The 20,842-nt window shown below is 41.4% G+C and overlaps 1 protein-coding gene across 2 annotated transcripts in view; it reads left to right on the forward strand.

The window, feature by feature from the left end:
• Positions 1–16,040, forward strand: part of sipa1l1 (signal-induced proliferation-associated 1 like 1) — a 61,873-nt gene extending 45,833 nt beyond the window's left edge. For both annotated transcript variants that reach the window (XM_061704356.1, XM_061704357.1), the window contains exons 12-23: positions 148–435; positions 1,377–1,526; positions 1,831–1,958; positions 4,560–4,657; positions 5,600–6,081; positions 6,983–7,156; positions 7,874–8,042; positions 8,840–9,074; positions 9,248–9,418; positions 10,196–10,307; positions 10,535–10,613; positions 12,281–16,040. In XM_061704356.1, the coding sequence (XP_061560340.1) occupies positions 148–435; positions 1,377–1,526; positions 1,831–1,958; positions 4,560–4,657; positions 5,600–6,081; positions 6,983–7,156; positions 7,874–8,042; positions 8,840–9,074; positions 9,248–9,418; positions 10,196–10,307; positions 10,535–10,613; positions 12,281–12,424 (2,230 nt within the window). In that variant the 3' untranslated portion in view covers positions 12,425–16,040. The remainder of the gene's footprint in view (positions 1–147; positions 436–1,376; positions 1,527–1,830; positions 1,959–4,559; positions 4,658–5,599; positions 6,082–6,982; positions 7,157–7,873; positions 8,043–8,839; positions 9,075–9,247; positions 9,419–10,195; positions 10,308–10,534; positions 10,614–12,280) is intronic.
• Positions 16,041–20,842: the final 4,802 nt, after the last annotated feature.

The raw sequence follows: 20,842 nt of genomic DNA on the forward strand, positions 1-20,842 counted from the left end.
CCAGTTGTTTTGTTTAACAACTTGTACGGAATGGCAGTATTATTATAGTTAAAAGAATTTAGAGGGCACCCATTGGGACACATTGCGGTCATGTATGCAGGCATGCATACATTTGTAGTTCTGTGACCTTTTACTTACTATCTCCAGGGGCTGTTCAGAGCTCTATCGCATGCCTATGGCGGACTACAAGAGCAGCAGTAATGATAGCGGCTCCTTTGAATACAAGTTCCCCTTCCGCAGCAACAACAACAAGTGGCAGAGGACATCCAGTAGCCCCCAGCAATCACTGACTGCCTCGCCACAGCCCCACACGCCCAACAGGGCCATCAGCCTGGGGAGCTCAGTGGGGAAGACCTTGTCGGCTGAGAGGCTGGAGAGAGGCGCAGTCATCCCACGCAGTGTCAGCAGTGATGGTCGCCCACTGGACACCAAGAGGTATGATGTAACTGCTGTTTTGTTTTGTTTTGTTTTTTTCTTAATCTAGATGAGCAGATAGATCAACCAAAGCACAGAAAAAAAGAGAGGAAGAATGAGAAACACAGTGGAAAACAGTAATCAATTGAAACTGTCATTTTTAGATACATTTTAAAGCCACACATGGTATCACAATGCTAAAATTTTGGCTTACTTTGGATCTCAACATGGGCAAGCCCAGTGGTTGTTGTCAACCATGCACTTCCAGTTTTTAAGGTTCTTAACAAAAATTAATTACCCTCTTCAAACTTTGTGATTGTGTGATAATGACCTAGTGAAAATATGTATGTTTTTTGAGGTTCCCAACACATTTCTAGAACAGAAAACCAGCCACTTTGCTTTAAAACTGTGATATTTGTGGGACTTTGGCCCTGGTATAAGCAACTCCTAGTTGGGTATAGCAGACAGATGAAGACGGGAAGCTTTGGACTTTTTCTACTAAATTCGGGAGGGGGAAACTGCTTAGGTTTGATGAGTTGACTGTCGGTTCCCATCAGTTTTAATAGTGGCACGCCCCAAACAATTACACACTCCCAATGGGAGATGGGGTGGAAAGAGTCACTGATTTGCAAATGAGCGGCAGATACAGAATTAGATTTGAGGGGTACTCTACTGAATTTATTAAGAAATTATTTCAAAGTAGAATAATAATTGTGACCCAAGTATATAAAATAGGACTCAAGTAACACAGCATATTTCATTAAAATGTATTTATGTTCAAAAAGCAAGGCACAGAAATGATAGACAAAAATGTGTATAGTGCACATACATGCAGAAGAAATGTTTACTTTTCCTCTCTAAATAATCACAGCACATTCTGAGACCTGTGTAAAGAACATTCCCAAATGGATTTCTAAACATAAACTATGTGTGTGCGCGCACATGTGTGTTAAATTTCCCAGGATATCTCCAGGCAGCGAGAGCTACAGCCTGGCCTCCTCTCTGGCTCTGGGGCGCTCTCCTCACAATCGCAGCTCGCCCAGTAACCTGTCGTGTTCCAGCGACGCCTCCGGCAGCTCGGCTCACTGGAGACAGAAGTCCATGCCTGAGCAGTAAGGAATATCGCGAGCGTGGCCGTCTTTTGATGGCCGCGTTCGAGGAGTTTATTTTTTTCCGTACACAAGAATACCCAGAAAACGCAGTGAATTTGGGCTACCTCACTTTTAATTTTATGTATTGGATTCATCAAGCTGTCGAGGAGGGCACTTGATTATTTATTTGTGTGCGCTCCACATTATTTGTGACACTCCAAAGAGAGTTACGTGGTTGCATTATCTAAAGTATATACTGTAGTATAGATGCTATGGAAAAAATGGTTAATAGATGATTTTTTAAATTATTATCCTTATCTGCCAGGTTTGCAGGGACTCGCCACTCTCCGATGTCCAATGAGAGACAGGTTGTTGGAGAGGGCGGTTCAAGTGGAAAGTCCACCCCCAATTGGTCCCGAATGGAAGAAGGAGCGGTTGAACGAGGGTCAACAGGTGACTTCCATTTGAGAGCAGGATCATGCACTTCTGTGAAACGGCTGCGTGAGCGTCTGCTTCAGTTTTCTCCGGATCCTCCAGCTTCCTCTCGCATTCTAAAACGTGCACGTTAGGTTAATTGGAGACTTTAAATTATTCATAGGTGTGAATGTTTTTTGTTTTGTCCCCCCCTGTCTATATTTGCTCAGTGTTTGACTTTCAGTCTCTTTCAAAGGGAGCAGGGGTAGACTCAGTCACCCATGACCTTGAACAGGATAATGAATGGATTGATGCACTTTCTCTTTCCCCTCTTTCACAATTTGTAGACTGTAAATGGTGTTTCTCTAGAGTTTTATTATTGCATTCATAATCGTGTTTACATGATAAAGACCAGATTATCCAAAGCATGGAGACCACATTATGCCCATTGAATGTCAATTTTTATTACAACTGAACATAGCCAGCGTTTTTCTCCTCAGATCAGTATTTCCTTAATTAGGAAACTCAATATTCATGTCCATGTTATAGGAACCAGTGTCTCCGGTTTTCTGTTATGCGTGTGTATGGGCATGCTTGTATGTTTGCATATGTGCACAGGAATGTGAAGAAACTAGAGTCTTGGACTGCTGAATAACACGGAATGCAAGGTTAGCCAGCGAAGCCTTTTTTTGTTTTTGTTTTAAATCCCTTCAACTTTTGCAATAACGGGCATCTAGAAGTGTGTGCGTCCTATTCAACACAGACTCGAGCTGTTTCCACACTGCCATCAAGCAGTACAACAATCTCGCAGTGAGCTGTACGTTGCAGAAAAGTCTTAACGTCTCTGCAAACAGACACAAAAGTGGCAAGATAATGAGATGAGCAGACAAGGGAAAAAATGTGGGGAAATGGCAAAACTCTTGCTCACCTATGTCCTTTATAAGGCTTAGAGAGCGAGAGCAGGAGAAATTCCTTCTCTTACTCTCCCACAGTTGGCTCACTGAGTCCTTGTGTAACTTTCCTTTCCTCTCTTTGTTAAGATTCTTTCTCATTTTGCCGTTTCTGTTTGCCTCCCATTCACCTTTTTTCTCCCTGCTTTTTTACATCTGCTTTCATTTACTTGCAAGCACTTTCCCATAGCATGGCTTTTGCAAATGATCTTTATTTCTGTCCACGCTGGTCAGTGGCAGCCACCGAAACTACGGTCTCGTTTGCCACCCCTTTCTGGTTCTCCGCTGGACCTTAATTCAGTGGATTGTTCGCCAACCCGGTTCTGACCCCCGCAATCTCATAGAAAAAGCCATAATCTTTCATTTTGTGGTTTGTTTAAAGCCCTTGTCTTTTTTTGGTCAGGGTAGAATGGTTCAGGCTGGAAAAGTTCATCCTAGGTCAGCCAAGAGTCCAGCTCCAGCTCTGTGGTTTAGCATTCTTCTACACTTGTTTACTCCTTTTATGTTAATGTCTTGTCCAAAAAGTCACAAGCGTTGAGGATGTGGCCTGACTGTGTCTAAAGATATTACTAGTTGCATAGAGGACAACATAATATACTGTAAGTCAAGGTGAAATAGTTAATCATTAAAGTGTCAGGCCACCTAGCTCGACCTATTGGATTTCGGTGAATATCAGGATGAAAAGGTGGAGGTTGGAATTTATTTTCACAGCTTTCGCCTCCAAGAATAAGAATTAGGAATTGGCCTGCTCACTAATTTGAAGATGAACAGGTATGCACTTTATTGTGTAACAATCTAGCTACATGTATATATTAAGATTAGCGATATTGGAAAAAAAATAGTAGAAACCTTATACATATAGCCACAATAAAATTATTAGTTGCATACTTCTTTGTGTAAGCATTATTACTATGGAAAGGCACGATTTACGAGAAATGCAATGTATTAGATGCGATTCGATCGTTTAGGTGTGCATTAAAATGTTCTTATTATAAACCTGACATTAAATCGAACATTCTGGTCATTGATGTTAAGGCTGATATTTGCCAAGATATAATTACGGCAACGTCTTATCCAAAGTAGTAAACATAGACTGCATTTGTACTCGAGCAAGTCAGCAGGCACGCACGTGTCAGCCGTTTCTAATGAGTACATAAAGCCCCGTGGGCAGCAGTGTGGCAAAAACTGTGTGCGCAGTAATGCGAAGAGAGATAAGAGAGGGTATCCACATTTGTAAAATCATCCCAGTAGATGTGATAACTCCCTCGGCACTTTCCGTCGCGTTACCATGATCCTGATCTGCCTCTTCTGGAGGTCATATTGCGTAAGATGTCGACAATTACACAACAGTCCCGTGTTACAGTAGTTTTGCTTCAGCACATGCACATTCATTCACACGGCACAGCTTGGCCAGAACAGTCCCAGCAGGCCCTGTTGAGGGACACATTTTCTTGTGATGTATGTTGCGTTGGATGACAAGTGATTTGTGTTTTTCTTGATGGACACGGCAGAGCCAGAATGGCGACAGTGTCTATGTCATGATCCTCGTCGTAGTATATCAGTATGAATAGCACCCACAACCCCCTCAAAATAAAAAAAAAAGCGGCATAAAGAGTCATCTGATTGTACCTCGGGATTTTTTGAGTGTCCTTTCTATCAACCCTGACTGTGTGCTTTTTGTTTTTTGCAGAGGCACCAGTCTCTAAATCTGGTCAGGGCTACTCTGGAGGACCTCGCATTCAAAGACAGGAGCAGGTCATCCATCTGTCCCCAAAGAAAAACAGTCAGGTGGGTTTTTAACACTAATTCTACCATCAGAAAGTGATGGCTGTAATTGGTAAATATTTTTGGACATTTCAAGACATCTGCCAGCATTGTGCAAACTGCAGGATTGGCACTATTGAAACGTTTACATTAGCGTAACCCAGGATTACCACATATTGTTTTAGTCATTTGTCAGTCTAGGGTTCCAAGTATGTCCAATCAATGCCATATGGGCGATAAATAAAAAATGATAAATCGCTGCTAGTTGCTCAGTGTTTGAGCAGTTTGTCATCGCCCTGTAATTTTAACTTTTTTTTTATGGATAGAAATGACAGTGCTTTCGCTCTGGACGGTGCGGTCTCCAATTTGCTTCAGCGTTGTGTTTGCTTGTTGGCCACAGTCTGCTCTTGAGCAATAGTAACGCTGGAGCAGTGTTGTTAGGTGCCGTGCTCAAGGGAAGCTCAGCTATGAGTGTGTCGGTGACACAGAGGGAGCAAAAAAAAAAAATCACAAATATTAACATACTGTTGGGCTGGCCTGGGCTCCCCCAATAGGTTTAAATACTACTACTGCTATATTTACGGCATCTTGTCTTGCGCGTGTATATATCACCGAACCGTGTATTTTGATGACGTCAGGCTCTCATTGACAGACGGGGTAGATCCAATCTGTTCGTCATATTGGCAGATATCTGATTCGTATCACATTTGTATCCACATTATGAGGATACCTTATTCCGATCTGCATATTTCATGTTTTATTTTGACACGGCTAGGATGCACATTATTAAATTGTGTCAGTTCAACAATGTAGTGTAAATCCAGCCTTTGCCACTGAAGCATTGGTGGCATAATGTACTGTATTTTCAGCTCTGCTAACATAGTTAATTTTAGCAGTGATTGTCATTCTATATATATCGCCTCTGTTCTTCTTCTGATGTACCGTCTTTCTTGTTTGTTCTGACAGTCGGACGGCCCTTACTCTGGCCACTCCAGCAGTAATACTCTTTCAAGCACAGCTTCCAGCGGGGGCCACAGTGACAGTGATAAATGGTACGAAATGGGGGCCGGTGGAGGCTCCAGCGGGGACCAAGGGGAGCCAGAGCCCAACGGCCTGGGAGGCGGAGGCTACCTCCAGGGCGCCTCGGCCGACAGCGGCATCGACACCAGCTCGTACGGGGCCTCGCACCACAACCACCCGCACTCTCATCACGGCAGCGCCACCTCCCTGCTCGCTCCCAGTGGAAGTCGAGAGAGCAGGGAGCGGTCGCCGTGGCACAGCCCCACTGAGGGTGGACGGAGAATACTGGAGAGGTCACCCGCAGCTTCTGAGTCCCCAGTTCCTCCAGTAGAAAGGAGCCTAGATAGCACTGGTCGAACTCCTCCTACTCATCTCCTCGTTCGAGACAGCAGCACCTTCGGTCTGAGTGACGGTGGATCTCACTCAAGGTTGGTCTGTGTGCCATCTCTAAGGAAAAACATGGCTTAATGTTCAAGCTTTGGAAGCTAATAATAACGATAATTTGGGCCTGACTGATATGGATTATTTGATGCCGATTCTGATATTTGAAGGACAAAATTCCAATAACAGATTAATCAGATGATATAGTTTAAAAAAATATAATCCATAAAATAACTTATTTTTTTATTCCTAGTGCAGGGGTGTCAAACTCATTTTTGGTGCGAGCCACATCATAGTTATGGTTTCCCGCAGAGGGCTGTTATGTCTCTGAAACCATATAAATGTAGAATCGCCTCACTATTGCAAATACACAACAGTTTTGAAATCAGAAGCTAATGAAAACTGTTCAACCATTTGTAATTTTCTTTTAAAAAATGGGACTGGTAACAAAAAGTACTTGCAATTCTCAATCAATTGTGCTATTTTAGCACAAAAATTGAAGTTGACACACATGATTTGCTTTCGCGGGCCACATTAAATGATGTGGCAGGCCGGATCTGACCCCCGAGCATTGAGTTTGACACCTCTGCCTTAGTGCTTACAATAATAAAGATATGAATTACAAGGACAGCATTTGACTGTTTTACAATACTTTGTCCTTAAGGAATTTTTTAACTTTACAACATAGAGAAAAATCAGCAAAAAACAGTATATTGTCTTGTCTGATTTTTGCCCCCCCCCCCCCAATTTTATTTTGACTGTTTGCATGTCATTATCTTTGTCTTATGTTGTAATGTGTTTAAAAAAAAAAAAAAAAAAAAAAAAAAAAAGGCCAATTTGAAAAGGGCTAATATCGGCCAATTAATGGGTCAGGCCCTAATGAGAATCATTCCATGTAAAATACTTATCTTGCTTACAAATATTAGCCACTTTTCCTCTGGACACCAGACACAGTTCCCCTCGGGAAGAGTCCTCCTCAACCACTTCCCCATCATCTCAGTCTTCGGTGTCTCCTGGACCAAAGAGCTTTTACCCTCGCCAGGGAGCTCAGTCCAAGTACCTGATAGGCTGGAGGAAGCCTGGTTCCACCATCAATTCGGTTGACTTCGGAGACACACGCAAGTAAGAAGGATCATGATAAGACTGACAGACATTTGGGTTCATTAATACAAATGATCTACTGAACTTACAAATATTGCCATTTTTGCCTGTATGAAAAATTTTCTTAACAAATATTTGATCAGCCTGCAGTTGGAAGGGTTTGACACCTTTCTAATTTGAGAGTGCTTCCAAAATGTCAGATTAATGATGAGGGTGCCTTCTTCAGTATTTTGAACCATCATTGAACCTCTGATGCCAAACTCAACGCTTCTTTTTTTAATCTCTACTTTATGACTTCTGTGCAAAGACACATTTCAAATATGTTATCAATGATGCCACCATACATTGTCTTTCTAATGCTTTAAATGTTAATTAATGATTCCGATTTTAGGTTTTCCCTGGGTCTTGTGTGTCAATTTATGTTTTAACACGATCATAAAATTCAGTAACGCGTAGTGATGTTATGTATAATGTAGAATTTAAATGTAAATTCAGAACACTTGATCAGCATCTACCCTTTTTCTTTCATATGGATCTTTTTTGTTGGCTGCTAATTTTGCTGCTTGTACACCCCCTCAACCTTCCTTTTGTGCGGCTTGATTTCCCCCTTGTGGCTGTAGAGAAAATTATACATAAAACGCAACACTGGTGCGGTAACTGAGGAACCCGACAGACTGTATTTGCATCGTTCCCCTTATGGCTTTGGCTAATAAAAGACTTTTTTTTGTGTGATTTCAGGAAATCGCCAGGGGAGAGTGGGTTGGAGGTTATGCCAACGCCTGCAGCCAGGCCCTCTTTAAGGGACATGCACTCTCCACAGGGCCATGCTAAGTCTACGATTGAAGAAGACGTGAAGAGGCACCCTGCTAAGGATAGCCCTCTACCACCACGCAGATATAAGGAAAAGGTGCTGCTACTAGTGCGAGTGTGGAGCTAACCTACAACCAGAATATAGAATGAGTTACAGTAGATTTTTTTTAATTATTATATTTTTTTTATGGATGCCTATCCCAGCTAACTTTAGGCCAGAGGTGGTTTACACCCTGGAATATGGTCACCAGTCATTTGCAGGGCACATCTAGACAAACAACCATTCACTGATATTCACAACTATGGAGGATTTCGAGGTTTCAAGGAACCCAGCGAATCTTTTGTAATGTGAGAGGAAGCCGTAGGATCCAGGGAGTACATTCAAACGCCACACGGGAAGGCCGTGGCTGAGATTTAAACCACGAACCTTAGAGGTTTGAGGCAGATGTGATGAATACTCGTGCACTGTGCTTCACAAAAGGAATAGTTACATTCAAATAATTGGAAGTGCTAGTAACTTTAAAAAAACATTAGCAGGAAGCATGCTACACCTGTAGATGCCAACTGAACTGTGAGAATATTTCATGTGGAAATGACATTAACATTATTTGAGTGTGTTTTTAAGTGTGTACAAGTACTTTACACAACTGAACTGTTTTTTAACTCTTGGGGGGAAAAGGTTGTATAGGCATTAATGTATGAAATGTTACCAACTTTTTCAGTAGAGGAAGTTTGCTCACACTAGTTTAGCAGCTTCATCTTTTCACTTGTAATGTACACTACCGGTCAAAAGTTCAGACACGCTTTCTCATGATATTGAACGAGAAACTCTATCCACACTTTTTGACTGATAGTGTCTTTATTTGATCACAACACAAATCCTTGCTTCTACAGCATGCGCAGAAATCCCCACCGAGCCAGCCCCCCAGCCGCCGCCGCTCGCTCCATCGCACTCTGTCCGACGAGAGCATCTACCGCGGCCAGCGCCTTCCCTCTCTGACCGACTCCATGATGGAAGCGGCACTCGGCGCCGACGTTCTCTTCAGCTGCTCCACTCTCCCGCGCTCCCCCACCACCCGTGGCGTACCCCTTCGACGGCCCTCCTATAAGCTGGGAGTCAAACTCCATGGTAACAGAATGGCAGGAAATTGTTACTGCATAAAAGAAAGAAAGTCCAGTACATATAATAGTCTGACTACAAAATTTGGCTCCTAGTAATGTGAAATCTATCTGGCTTAACATTTTGTAGTCATAGAAACACGGCGCCATTTTGTAAACACGTAATCTCTCTTCTGTTCATAGGTGACCTCTCAGCATCTGACACGTCATTGGTGGATTTGGTGGAGCGTCATCGTGGGCCTCTGCCTCAGGAGCTGATGCCCCTCCCATCCTCTGAGAGGGACAGCCCACTTAACTGGACACACCTTGTGGATGTGGCCAACACCTTTGACAGTGAAAGAAACACACACTATGGTATGATTTATGTGCTTTTAGCTCTGCTGTGTATTCATTTTGGTTTATCGTCTTAATAACATTATGATACTCAGATAAAGGTAATGAAAAGAGTGTACAGCAATATTTATAATATACAGTTGTGTTAAGATTAATGGCAGTGTAAAAAGTCAGTTATGCTCAAAAGAAAATGCATTGGGAACACTGCACAATCTATCTCCAAATCAATACATGAAAATGTTTTGATCAAATAATTCCCTTGCAGAACATGAAACAAAGTACATATTAGGCAGTTTAAAAATAGCACCGTATGCATTTTCCTTTACGTTTTCCTTGCTTTCACTGAACTAGTCCTTAGTTGAATAGCCACCGTTTCTAATAACTGCTTCGCATTTGTGTTGCATGCAATTGACCAATTTAAAGCACCTGTGAACTGGTATTCCAGTCCAGGTCCGTTGGACTTGGATTCATATTCCACAATTTCACGTTTTCTTTTGCACATTTCGTATGTATTCTGTGTTGTTCTGTGTCTGTGTTTATTTACAAAACCATGTAAGAAAAACTACTTTTTGAAAAAGGGCACTCTTTACAAAAAATGTCAAGGAGCAGCAACTGTATTTATTAGTCTTAGAAATGATTTCCTGTTGTATGAAGTATAAACTGTCGTTTACTCCCACCTACAGTATTTTTTCAAAGGAAGCCGTTTAATAAAATAAATGTTTATTCCTATCAAATTTTTAAGCCTGGCAAGATGACAACAACAATGGTCACTTGTTGTTTTTATGTGTGTCTTTCCAGTCCAGAGAAGTTACGTGTTTGGGGATTCAAACCACAGAAGCAGCGGTGCCTCCAGTCCTCAGCAGAGTCACATAGAGCTACAGCCTGCTCCCATGTCCCGGCCCGCATCGAGGTAACACATGACCTTTTCATCCCTGAACAACATAATTGTGATAGGGCAAATTACCATAAAAATATTACCAGTCCTATGAATGATACACAAGTAGCTCTCACCTTCATAGTGTAAAAACGTTAGTTATTTTAGTGGTAGTGTAAGGAATCCCTTCCTTATAGTACCGCTAATATGTGGTGTACACGTTCGGTGACCAAGATTAAGTCAAACTTATCCACTCTGCACAGTGAGGGTCACATAGGACTGGAGAGAAAGGTGACCAAGTTAGAGGCCATGGTGAAGATGCTTCAAGAGGACCTGAAGAAGGTAGGCATGAACACTGTACCGAATTACCACCACTAACCTCGTCATTGGCAGGGATTGATTAGATTCTTACTTTTTCTGCACACATGAATATAAACCTGAGCTGACACTAAAGCTGGGTACACGCATATCAACTGTTCAGCATCTTATCCATTTTCATTCCGCCACACATTGCCACCGGCAATAGTGAGTCGACTCCCCTGTCCAGATGTCTGTCGTAGTACAAAATCTGACCTGTGAGAGGCAGCGTGGTACCACAAGGCATCCAGATTGTTGTACGATGCAAAGAACACAGAGTGGTATAGAAGAAGAAATCGAGTCTGTGGCTCGGCCAAGTCCTCTGTTGACCACGCAAAAGGCTTTGTGATCGTAAATATTGAACAGCCTTGATGTGTGATGGTCAGCCCTGACCGTTTTCTGAGAACTTCAGGGAGGAAGGATCCCTCTTAACACACCTCACACCACTGGGTAATTAGGAAAATCTTTCAGAGACATGCGATAATTGGGCCTTGGGTGACTTTGATCAGAACCGGGGGGTATAATACTCAAATTTATGCGTGTACCCCGCTTTAGTTGCAATAATTTCCTAATGTCTCACTGAGCGTGAACTCTAGTGCCTTCGGTTAAGTGGAAGAGCATTTTAGCATTTAAATCTACAGTCTCGGTATTCACAATGGAGTGTCACTATAAAGCTCCATATGTTGGCTTTTTATTTCCAAGCAGCTATATATTTTTACAATCACTGGCAACATTAGGTACACCTACACAGTCTAGTGAGATCGAATATGTAAAGTGGAACAGAAATAATTGGCCTTGCAAGAGTGCTTTTTACTGTTGTTTGCAATACTTTAAGATACACAAGCGGTACATATCATACAAGAACATTCGATCCTAGAATGATTTATTTTCTACACCACCCATCCCTGTCCTGTGTTTACAACAAACTTATGTTCCCACAACATCAACATAATCCGATTTTGTATCTAAATCGGAACACTCCGTAGTTTCTATTACTAAACTGTGCCAACGCGGAAGTAAAGTCATCATTATAGTTTATCTTTATATTTTTATGAAAACCCATTCTTGGCAATACAAATATATAAAATAATAAATTGAAAGAATGTAACCAAAAAGGGAATAAATCCTTACCTCCAAACTACTTCATTGTATGATGTTTGTAAACACGGAACGTTGAGGGTGGAAACAATTGTAAACTGAGGATATAATAATAATAATAATAATAATAATAAGCACTTTGTTGAATTCATACCTTCCTTGAAAGGCAAATCCCAACCTCTCATATTATCTTTGTGAAGGCAGATTTCTGATGTCATTCAGTCAGATAATGTAGTGTGACCCATGAGTTTTGTCATGTGTATCTTTTCTCTGTCAGATGTTTTTGTCCCATATGTGTTTTCATTTTAAAGCTTTATTATATATATTGCATCCCATCAATTTAATAGCCCCGCTCATGTTTTTAGATAATGAGCAGATGCCTCAATCTCTCCTTTTTTAAAAAAAAAAAAAAAAAATATATATAATAATAAAATAAAAATAAACTAAAAAAAAGACATTCAAAGCTGCTTTTTCTGCCTGCAATACAACGTGCCGATGTTAGCCAATAAAAGGTTGACCGTCACGTACTTTGTGAACTGTTTCAAAACTCACAGGAGCGTGACGAGAAGGGGCGGCTTCAGGCTCAGATCAAGAGGCTGTGGGAGGACAACCAGAGGCTTCAGGAAGAGTCTCAGACCTCCGCTGCCAAGCTCAAGAAGTTCACAGAATGGGTTTTCAATACCATTGACATGAACTGATACTCCCGAAGACACATGAATGGCAGTCCTAGTAAAAAAAAATCCCACTCTGGTCGCCGATTGAGTGTAAACAACAGTCACTCATCTGCCCATTTGATTTATTTATTTAAAAACAATTTTTTTTTAAATTTAATTTAATTTTATTTTTTTAAATACAGTGACATGAAAGGGAATTCACTCGCTCCCTGCAGTCTGAAGGAACAACCGCTTCCATCACTTACTATACGGTGGACATAAGCCATTTTCTGACCTGCTGTGATCCCACAATGGATGGGGACTTTCATCTTTCCTTTTTTTTTTTTTTTTTTTTTTTTTCTCAGCTTGGGACAGCTTTTATGGAAGATTTTTTTTAGGTGCCAAACCCAACCCAACTGAGGTTAACTGAGGTATTCGAACGACCTCAGTGGACTTCTTACAACGCACAAAGAATGTAACAATTCTTGCAGTCCCGACCACTTGCTGTTCACTGGAACACACTGCCGCACACCATAATGAGCTGCTTGCCCACCAAACTGTGGGGAAGGCTTTTCATATCCCCGCAACGGAGAATGAAGATGTTTGAGGCTGGATTTTTATCTTTTTCCCTGCACAACGCTGATTGTTCTGAATGCTACCCGGGGGCTTATTGACTAAGCACTGAAGGGAATCTTATAATTATTATTATTATTTTTTTTTTAAATGTCAATGTTATTGTCTCCCGAAAGTGGAGAGCAGCAACTAGTGGAGAGCAGCAACTAATCCGTGCTCGACAGTACAGACAGCCCCCCCCCCCCCCCCCCCCCCCCCACCGACGATAGGAATATAGTTCAAAGCCATCGGCAGCTGTGCCACGCCATAACTTCACGACTTCTATCCGGAATGCTTTATGTCTTAAAAGCAATAGGGAGAAGACAGGAGAGAATTCCCTGGAAAGATTTTTAAAAGATACTCTTAAACCCAACACAGCTACTCATGAGCTTCGACCTCCTCTCCATTTTAAAGCAGTGAACTTCCTTCTGTGATAAAGATGTGGGAAAAGACTCTGGAACAATCTGGAATAGTGGTAATCTGAATATTTTTGTTTTTTTTGGGGGGGGGAAGGGGTGATAAGTAATGAAGGGTTTATTTATTTCCTTGTACTATAATTCCAATAAATAAGTTGCTCTATTCGTACAGTACAACTGACATCAGTGTTAAGTTCGTCAAGAAGGGGGGAAAAAAAACAACTCAGTAACTATATAATTTAATGGCTTTCTTTCTTAATCCTGACTATCTGCATTTTAATTCTGTATTACGTTTCGTAGTGCTCGAGCCTGTTGTCGTGTTGCTTTCGACGCCCGCTAGTGATGACCAGTGCAACTCTCATGGTTCTTCAACATGTCGCCAGTTTGTTCACCTTGTATTTTTCCTCTTCGAACATTCGCCGGGAGGCCTGCGTACAAAAACACGGTGGCGCATCAGAAGCCAGCTTTGACTGACAATCAAAGGTTGATGTTTGGAGAAAGGGAGCTGACCTTTAGGTGCGATTGTTCGGTTTACTTGTAAACTTTCCCTCAGGTGTGTGAACGTGAGGATGCTTAGACAATGGTCCAAAGGGTATTTAACAAAAAAATTATCTATCTTTGGATACCACAAGGGGAAAAAAAAACTGTGGAGTGCGTGCGTGAATGCACATCAGTCTATGCAGCTGTGCCTACAGTCACTTAAGGGTCATTTTTCCTCCCAGGATGAGTAGGGACGTACGTGCCTTTGAAACAGCACCTGGGCAACACATGGAAGTGAAAGACTCCTCTTCATTCTAACAGTTAAACGTACCTGGTAACACCCACCCACAAAATCAATTGCATGTCACACTAAAGATAACGTGGTCAGAAAAAAAAAAAATGAAAAAGTACATTACATCCACAATTAGTGTTTCTCTGGCAGGATACATTGTTTTTTACAGTCACTTTTCCACTATAGTAGTTAACGATTGATTCCTTTTTGCACAAAATCTAAATTCTTATGAGAGGCTCAGGCATTAAGAGTGTAAACCAGTGTGTGTGTGCCTTTTGCATTAAATTCCATACAGTATGTACTCAAACAAGCTGTAATAAACAATTTTCATTTATGATGCAACACAAATAGCTTAATAACTAATTTATTGCGCTAGGTGTCGGACTGCAACACGAAAGAGTTGTTGCTTACTGACATAACATTTAACAATCCCACTTAGAATCTCCTTAAGTTGAATTCACATTAATAATTGACACATTATTATATATACAACCTGACTGCACATGGCTCATTCGCATGAATGTAGAAACTAACTGGCCTAAAGTAATGTGATGTTTACATGACATACAGGTGCATCTCGATAAATTGAAATATGATGGAAAAGTTTATTTCAGTAATTCAGCTAAAAAGCGAAGCTCTTATATTACAAAGATTCAGTCAACACAAGGAAAATACTTTTCAGAAGACCAATTTCTATCTAATTTCTATGTTAAAAACCATTTGGAGTCTGTAATAGTTCTTGAGCTGGTGAATTTGGGGGTTTTGGTAGCTGAAAGATATAATCCTAATTCTGGGGGGAAAAAAAACAAACTCTGTAGTGAATTTAATAATAATTTAAAATGTTTTAAGTGAACTACTGAAACTGTTTACGAGATGCACCTGTACATTTAGCTCAGTTCCACTTGTAGAAATGAGCGAATCAGAAATTAAAAAATGGTTCTGTTTTAAGAATCACTATATAGATCATAGATGCTAATTGCTTGCCAGTCTATCTGTATTTAAGATGGCAACATGTTATGAATTGCTCCAGTCATCCAATACTGTGAAACACAAATTACTCACAAAAATCGAACACCACTGGCCAAAAATGTCCTGTCACTTACTCCCCTGAAGAATTGGCACTGTCCAAATGGTAAATGGGTAATAATCCATGTTTTGTTGTACATGCAAAGTGCTCTAGTTTTTGTATTATGAATGAAGAAAGTCTGAGTGATGAAGTGTGACGTGCAAATATTTTGCTTGCCAGTCCAGTCCATCAATCAGAAAATCCAGTCCATGTATTATTATAATTTTTTTGTATATGTCAACGTGTGTCAACGTGAATTACTCAGACGTTCCATTTTGTAAAAAACCTTTGCACATATTTTTTTGTCAAATAGATGGAGTTTACATATTTTGAAAGAGTGCGGGAAGGATCCATCCATTCTGTGCAATCTTTGTTATTGAGATGTGCTTTGCTGCTCTTTAGTTTTGCTATTATTGCAGTTTCTGACCAACAGAGGGAGGTGCTCGACTTTTCTTATAAAAGGACAGAGAGGGGGAGGGGGGAAAAAAAAAAAAGGAAATCCCGGTTAATTTCGTTCCCAAAGCCACGCAAGCTGATCGGACGAACAGGTTTGAAAAGAATGAATTCTGGATTGATGCTCGCCCCAGCTTGGTCAGCGATTGCAGTAGTAGGAGGGTTTCGATGAGTCATGATGTGATGTATCATGCAGGACCGTAGAACTTTACAGGATACAAAATGCTGTGGAAATCCTGTGTCTATTGTTTATGTAAAATGTAAAAGTATGGAAAACAGACATTTGCAGTGATCACAGTATTAAAGTTTCTGAAACAAATGCCGTTGTGCATTCGTCATGTCATTTATGTCCCTCTTAGAAAATCCATCCATTTTCTGAGCCGCTTCTCCTCACTAGGGTCGCGGGCGTGCCGGAGCCTATCCCAGCTATCATCGGGCAGGAGGCGGGGTACACCCTGAACTGGTTGACAGCCAATCGCAGGGCACATACAAACAAACAGCCATTCGCACTCACATCCACACCTACGGGCAATTTAGAGTCTCCAATTCATGCATGTTTTTGGGATGTGGGAGGAAACCGGAGTGCCCGGAGAAAACCCACGCAGGCACGGGGAGAACATGCAAACTCCACACAGGCGGGTGCGGGGATTGAACCCCGCACCTCAGAACTGTGAGACAGACGCTCTAACCAGTCGGCCACCGTGCCGCCCCTCTTAGAAAATTCTAAATATATATACACTTCTTTCTTATGTTGAATTTTGAACCTTGTGTTTTTGTCTTTTTGTGATACGACCATAGAAGAGTACTATATGTGACCGCGATGTAGTGGTTCCCTAGCAACCATAGGGGAACATGTATTCCTGTCCTGGCTCCTGAGTACAGTACACACATGGACGAAGTTGTTGGTACCGTCCCCTTACAGAATTAAAAATGCACAGTGGTTACTGAAATAACTTAAGAATAACACAATTACCTTTAAAAAAAGAAAAACAAATCAGGCATTGCTCTATAAAAAAACTAATGGTAAAATTATGGCACCCTTAACTTAAGATATTTAGTTGCACAACCATTTGAGGCAATCAAATGATCGAGAGCGCTGGACTTGTCAACAGGTATTTTTGGTCTCGGGTTTGAAAGTAAAGGAAAGATAGAATTTCATAGAATGAGATTTGATTGCACCCTGCTCAGATATGACACACACTGTGCTGGATGTAGCAAATCGGCCCCACTTTCACAATAGGTGCTCTTTGTACAGAACGATTGTGTTCCCCTTCTGTTAAAAGAATGACAAACGGACGACAACCACTGAAATTTGCCAACATGCGTAATGGCGACAAGCCGCAACACTTTTGGGAGAATGTCCTTAAGGCGCATGAGACGAAAATAGAGCTTTTTGGCAAGTCACAGAGTTAGGTCTACAGATGTAAAAATGAAACCTAAAGAAAAAACTGTACTGTAGGTACTAACTGTGAAACTTGGAGGAGGCTCTGTTATGTTCTGGGGCTGCTTTTCCACATCAGGCACACAGGGTGTCTTGAACTTCAAGCCGATCAGGGCATTCTGTTTGTCAAAACACATTTTTTATTTTGTTCGTGAGTGTATGGCAGTAGTCCTTTCTCTGCAGTTTCATCTCCAGGTCCTTCAAGCACTTGTAGAGTTAATGTTGAGTACAAAATTCAACATTCATTATACAGTGCTTTACTCATTTTTATATTTAAATAACAAAATGTTGAAAAACCACTTCACAATGCTCCGCCTCATCTTGATTAGGTTTTTTTTTTTAGGTGGTGTTATGAAACTGTTCATAATCTTCCAGTCAGAAGGTGTGGGAATCCTTTGCTCAACATGTATATTGCAACCCTTGACAGTACAAATGTGACAACAATTGCTCCAAGTATTTGCACTACAGATTCACCTGTTGTCTCTCAAAATGTTTTTGGATGAGGGCCAAAAACCATGTGTTTTTGTGCAGAGAGCCAGAAAACGTAAAAAGCCTGAAATAGATGAACAACAGTAACTTTTGAGTTACTTGGCGAATTGTAAACGAAGCAAGGAAACCTGAAGCTAAAGACATCATGCTTGGCCAACCTCCATCCATTTTCAGTAGCACTTGTCATTAGGGTCGTGGATGTGCTTGAGGTCAACCCAGTTGAATTTGGGCGAGAGGCGAGGTACAACATGGCCTGGTTGCCACCCAATCACAGGGCACGTAACTGTTTGCACTCTGAGTCACACTTATAGGCAATTTAGTCTTCAGTCAACACGCACGAAAGGAATAGTACAGCACGTGCTGGGATTTGTGTTGGTCACGTCTCCTTCATGCTGTCAGCCGACCTATACTTGTTTAAGTGTGTCCACCTGCTGAGACGTTCGAGGGTCGTTTGAGGCGACTGCTTCGCAGGCACATACAGAAGGGGAGAGGTGTAACAGCGGAGGCGGCCGCTGATTAGTCATCCTTGGTACAGGTGGAAAACGTGGGGGCCGAATCACTTGAAGGATTTTCGACAGAAGTCTGGCGGTGGAGAGATGGAGGATTATTCACATTTAAAGGCATCACTTGAACTTGTTGGAATCATGAAATTGACCTTATTGTTTTTGTATGAAGTAAGTTAAATAGTTGAAATACTCATCCTGTCCTGGATGAAAAATATACAGTGAACACAATGTGTTTTGTCATGCTAGTCAACCACTGCTGTTCCCTGTAGGAACAGCATAGGACTTTAAACCTGTGTACAGTATATAAGGTACCAATACATCTGAAATTGCAACAGACCTGGAAATTTCCTGACACCTTGGGTAGTATCAAGGTGGAACGCTGCCTGCATGTATAGCCTGATACAAACCAGTGGCTGAAGCCCCCTAAAATCTTAAGCCCCCCTCAAAATAATTTTTCATCTTTTCTCACGATCATGACGCATACTTTCTACTATATCTACCACAACACATACTCTGTTCATACCATACCTACTCTCTCTGAATGGGAGGGGCCTAAAGTCATCCAACTCCCAGCATGTTGGCATTTCTCTTTTGTACTTTACTCATTGATGTGTCAGGTTGACATTCACCGCCGAATCTTTATCTTCTGTTCAAAAGCTGTGCTGATCTCAAGTCCAAAGTGATGCAACGGCGCTAACTCAAGCAATCGGTTCATCATTACAGCGGTTTACAAACTTGAATTTCACCGACATTCTGGGTGAGACCGTCGTCCAAGATTACCCGTTATAAACATACTTGAGGAATATTAACGTCGGTGGCAGTAAACGGTTGGATTCTGGTTGATGAATATAAACGGCAGTGATCAATTTTTGGGGACAATGAAGGTGGCAGACATGGCACCTCTATTTTTTTCGGCAGTTACAGACTGGAGAGGAACATTTTCAACTGCATCGTAGCACTTGATCCCATGGCTCTGATGGTTGACGAAATAGTGCGTCTGGGCCCCTAATGAATGGAGGATGCTGACTTGGGTGACTTGGGGCACTCCCACTTCAGTTTAATTCATGTGTTGACCAGCTGAGTAGTCTGGTTGTGTGTTTGCGTGAAAACTAGGATCGGCGCCTCGCCAATTTCCAACGTGCACCTGAATCATCTGGGATCTCCGCTTCCTGTTTACTCTTGCTCAATAATGTAGTAGTGGCTCTTGTTTGCATCCATGAGTAGACAACATTGCGTGTTAGTGTGCATGTATGTGTGTTAGGCTAGAGTGGTCCATTACAGTAGTAGCGAACGACAGTTGACCGCTAAGTGTGAGTTATTGATTTGTCAGCTTATTGCTGTCTACTTTTTGCCATTTGAACACTACAAAAATGAGAGGGGGTTAAAAAAAAAAAAAAAAAAAAAGACACGGTTAAGTGTGATGTTGCTGAGTCTGTCAGAGTAATGTTGTGGAGAATTAGGTGCTGCTGCATATAGAGTAGATCAAGAACACACACAAAAAAAAATTCTAAATGTTCCCCCCCCCCCTCCCTAAAATTAATTGAGGGGCCACTCCAATTGTCACCAGTTGCCCATCTCTGCCATAGGCCGTATAGGGTGTGTCAGATCTCGCTTAACCCAGGCTCCCTTGCACCTATGGTATAAAGGGAGTCCTGACCGGCTCTTCGTTTAAAGGGTTAAAATTCCCGTTGTCCTCGCGTATTACGCAATGGACTCTAAACGGCAACGAGGGGCTTGCTTAAGCTACTGTTTGAAAGATTCGCCTAGGTTCTAACAGCCGCCTATGAAGCGTCGGCCCCGCTTAAGTTAGCCCACACCTCGACCGAGTAACCTGAGCTGATGTGTGGCGAAGACCTAACCACGGTTCTTTAAAACTGCTCCCTCTCTAAATGATATTTTGCACTTGTTACTGACCTAGGATTATTAGACGGTCTTTATATGACAGTCAGGACCTGTTATCAATGTATGTTATCGCTGAAATAATCTTTCAAGAATAGGAGTCAAAATGTTTATAGGCTATGTTGGTAAAGTGTTATTATATCTTCCAATATGGTTAACACAGTGCCAATCAGTCTTAAAATAAAAGGGACATTTTTCTATAATCAGAAAAAAGGCTTTTTAATGAATAGAATTCAGCAAGGGCATAAGCATCAAATCATGAAAATAAAAATATTCACAAAAAGGAACTGTATGTGAAACATCTACTCATAAATGAGATGAAACATTTCAAGCCGATCCTTTGAGATGAAAACCAAAATGAACCAAAAACATAAGTCCAAGAAAAAAGGTGGTTCCATTCAAAGTTTCATTCCATGACATATGGAAACAGTCCAAAATGTAAAAATCCAAAACATGATAAAAATAAAATCTCATTCCAAAGGAATATTCGATTGATCAGATCGGACATCGCTTCGACGAGCTTCTTCTTAAAATTTGTAGAAAGATTAGGAAAGGGTTTAGTTTGATGTTGAAGGGCTCGCTCCCTAAAGTTTTGCAGTATTTCTTTTCTTTCGCTAATTTTTGTCAGAGGTTTTTCAAACTGTCTTTCAGAAGCCCCATCTCTTATCATCTTGCGTCTTACACAAAGACAGAATGAGAACATCAGAACTTCTAACGCAACATCTGCTGCTAACCGACGTTTTCCAAAGAGCATTAAAAATCTGAAGTATTCCGCTTTGATAAGACTGCCTATGCCAAGGGCGTTACAG

The sequence above is a fragment of the Phycodurus eques genome, chromosome 18 (genome assembly GCF_024500275.1).
Source record: "Phycodurus eques isolate BA_2022a chromosome 18, UOR_Pequ_1.1, whole genome shotgun sequence".
Taxonomy (NCBI): Eukaryota; Metazoa; Chordata; class Actinopteri; order Syngnathiformes; family Syngnathidae; genus Phycodurus; species Phycodurus eques.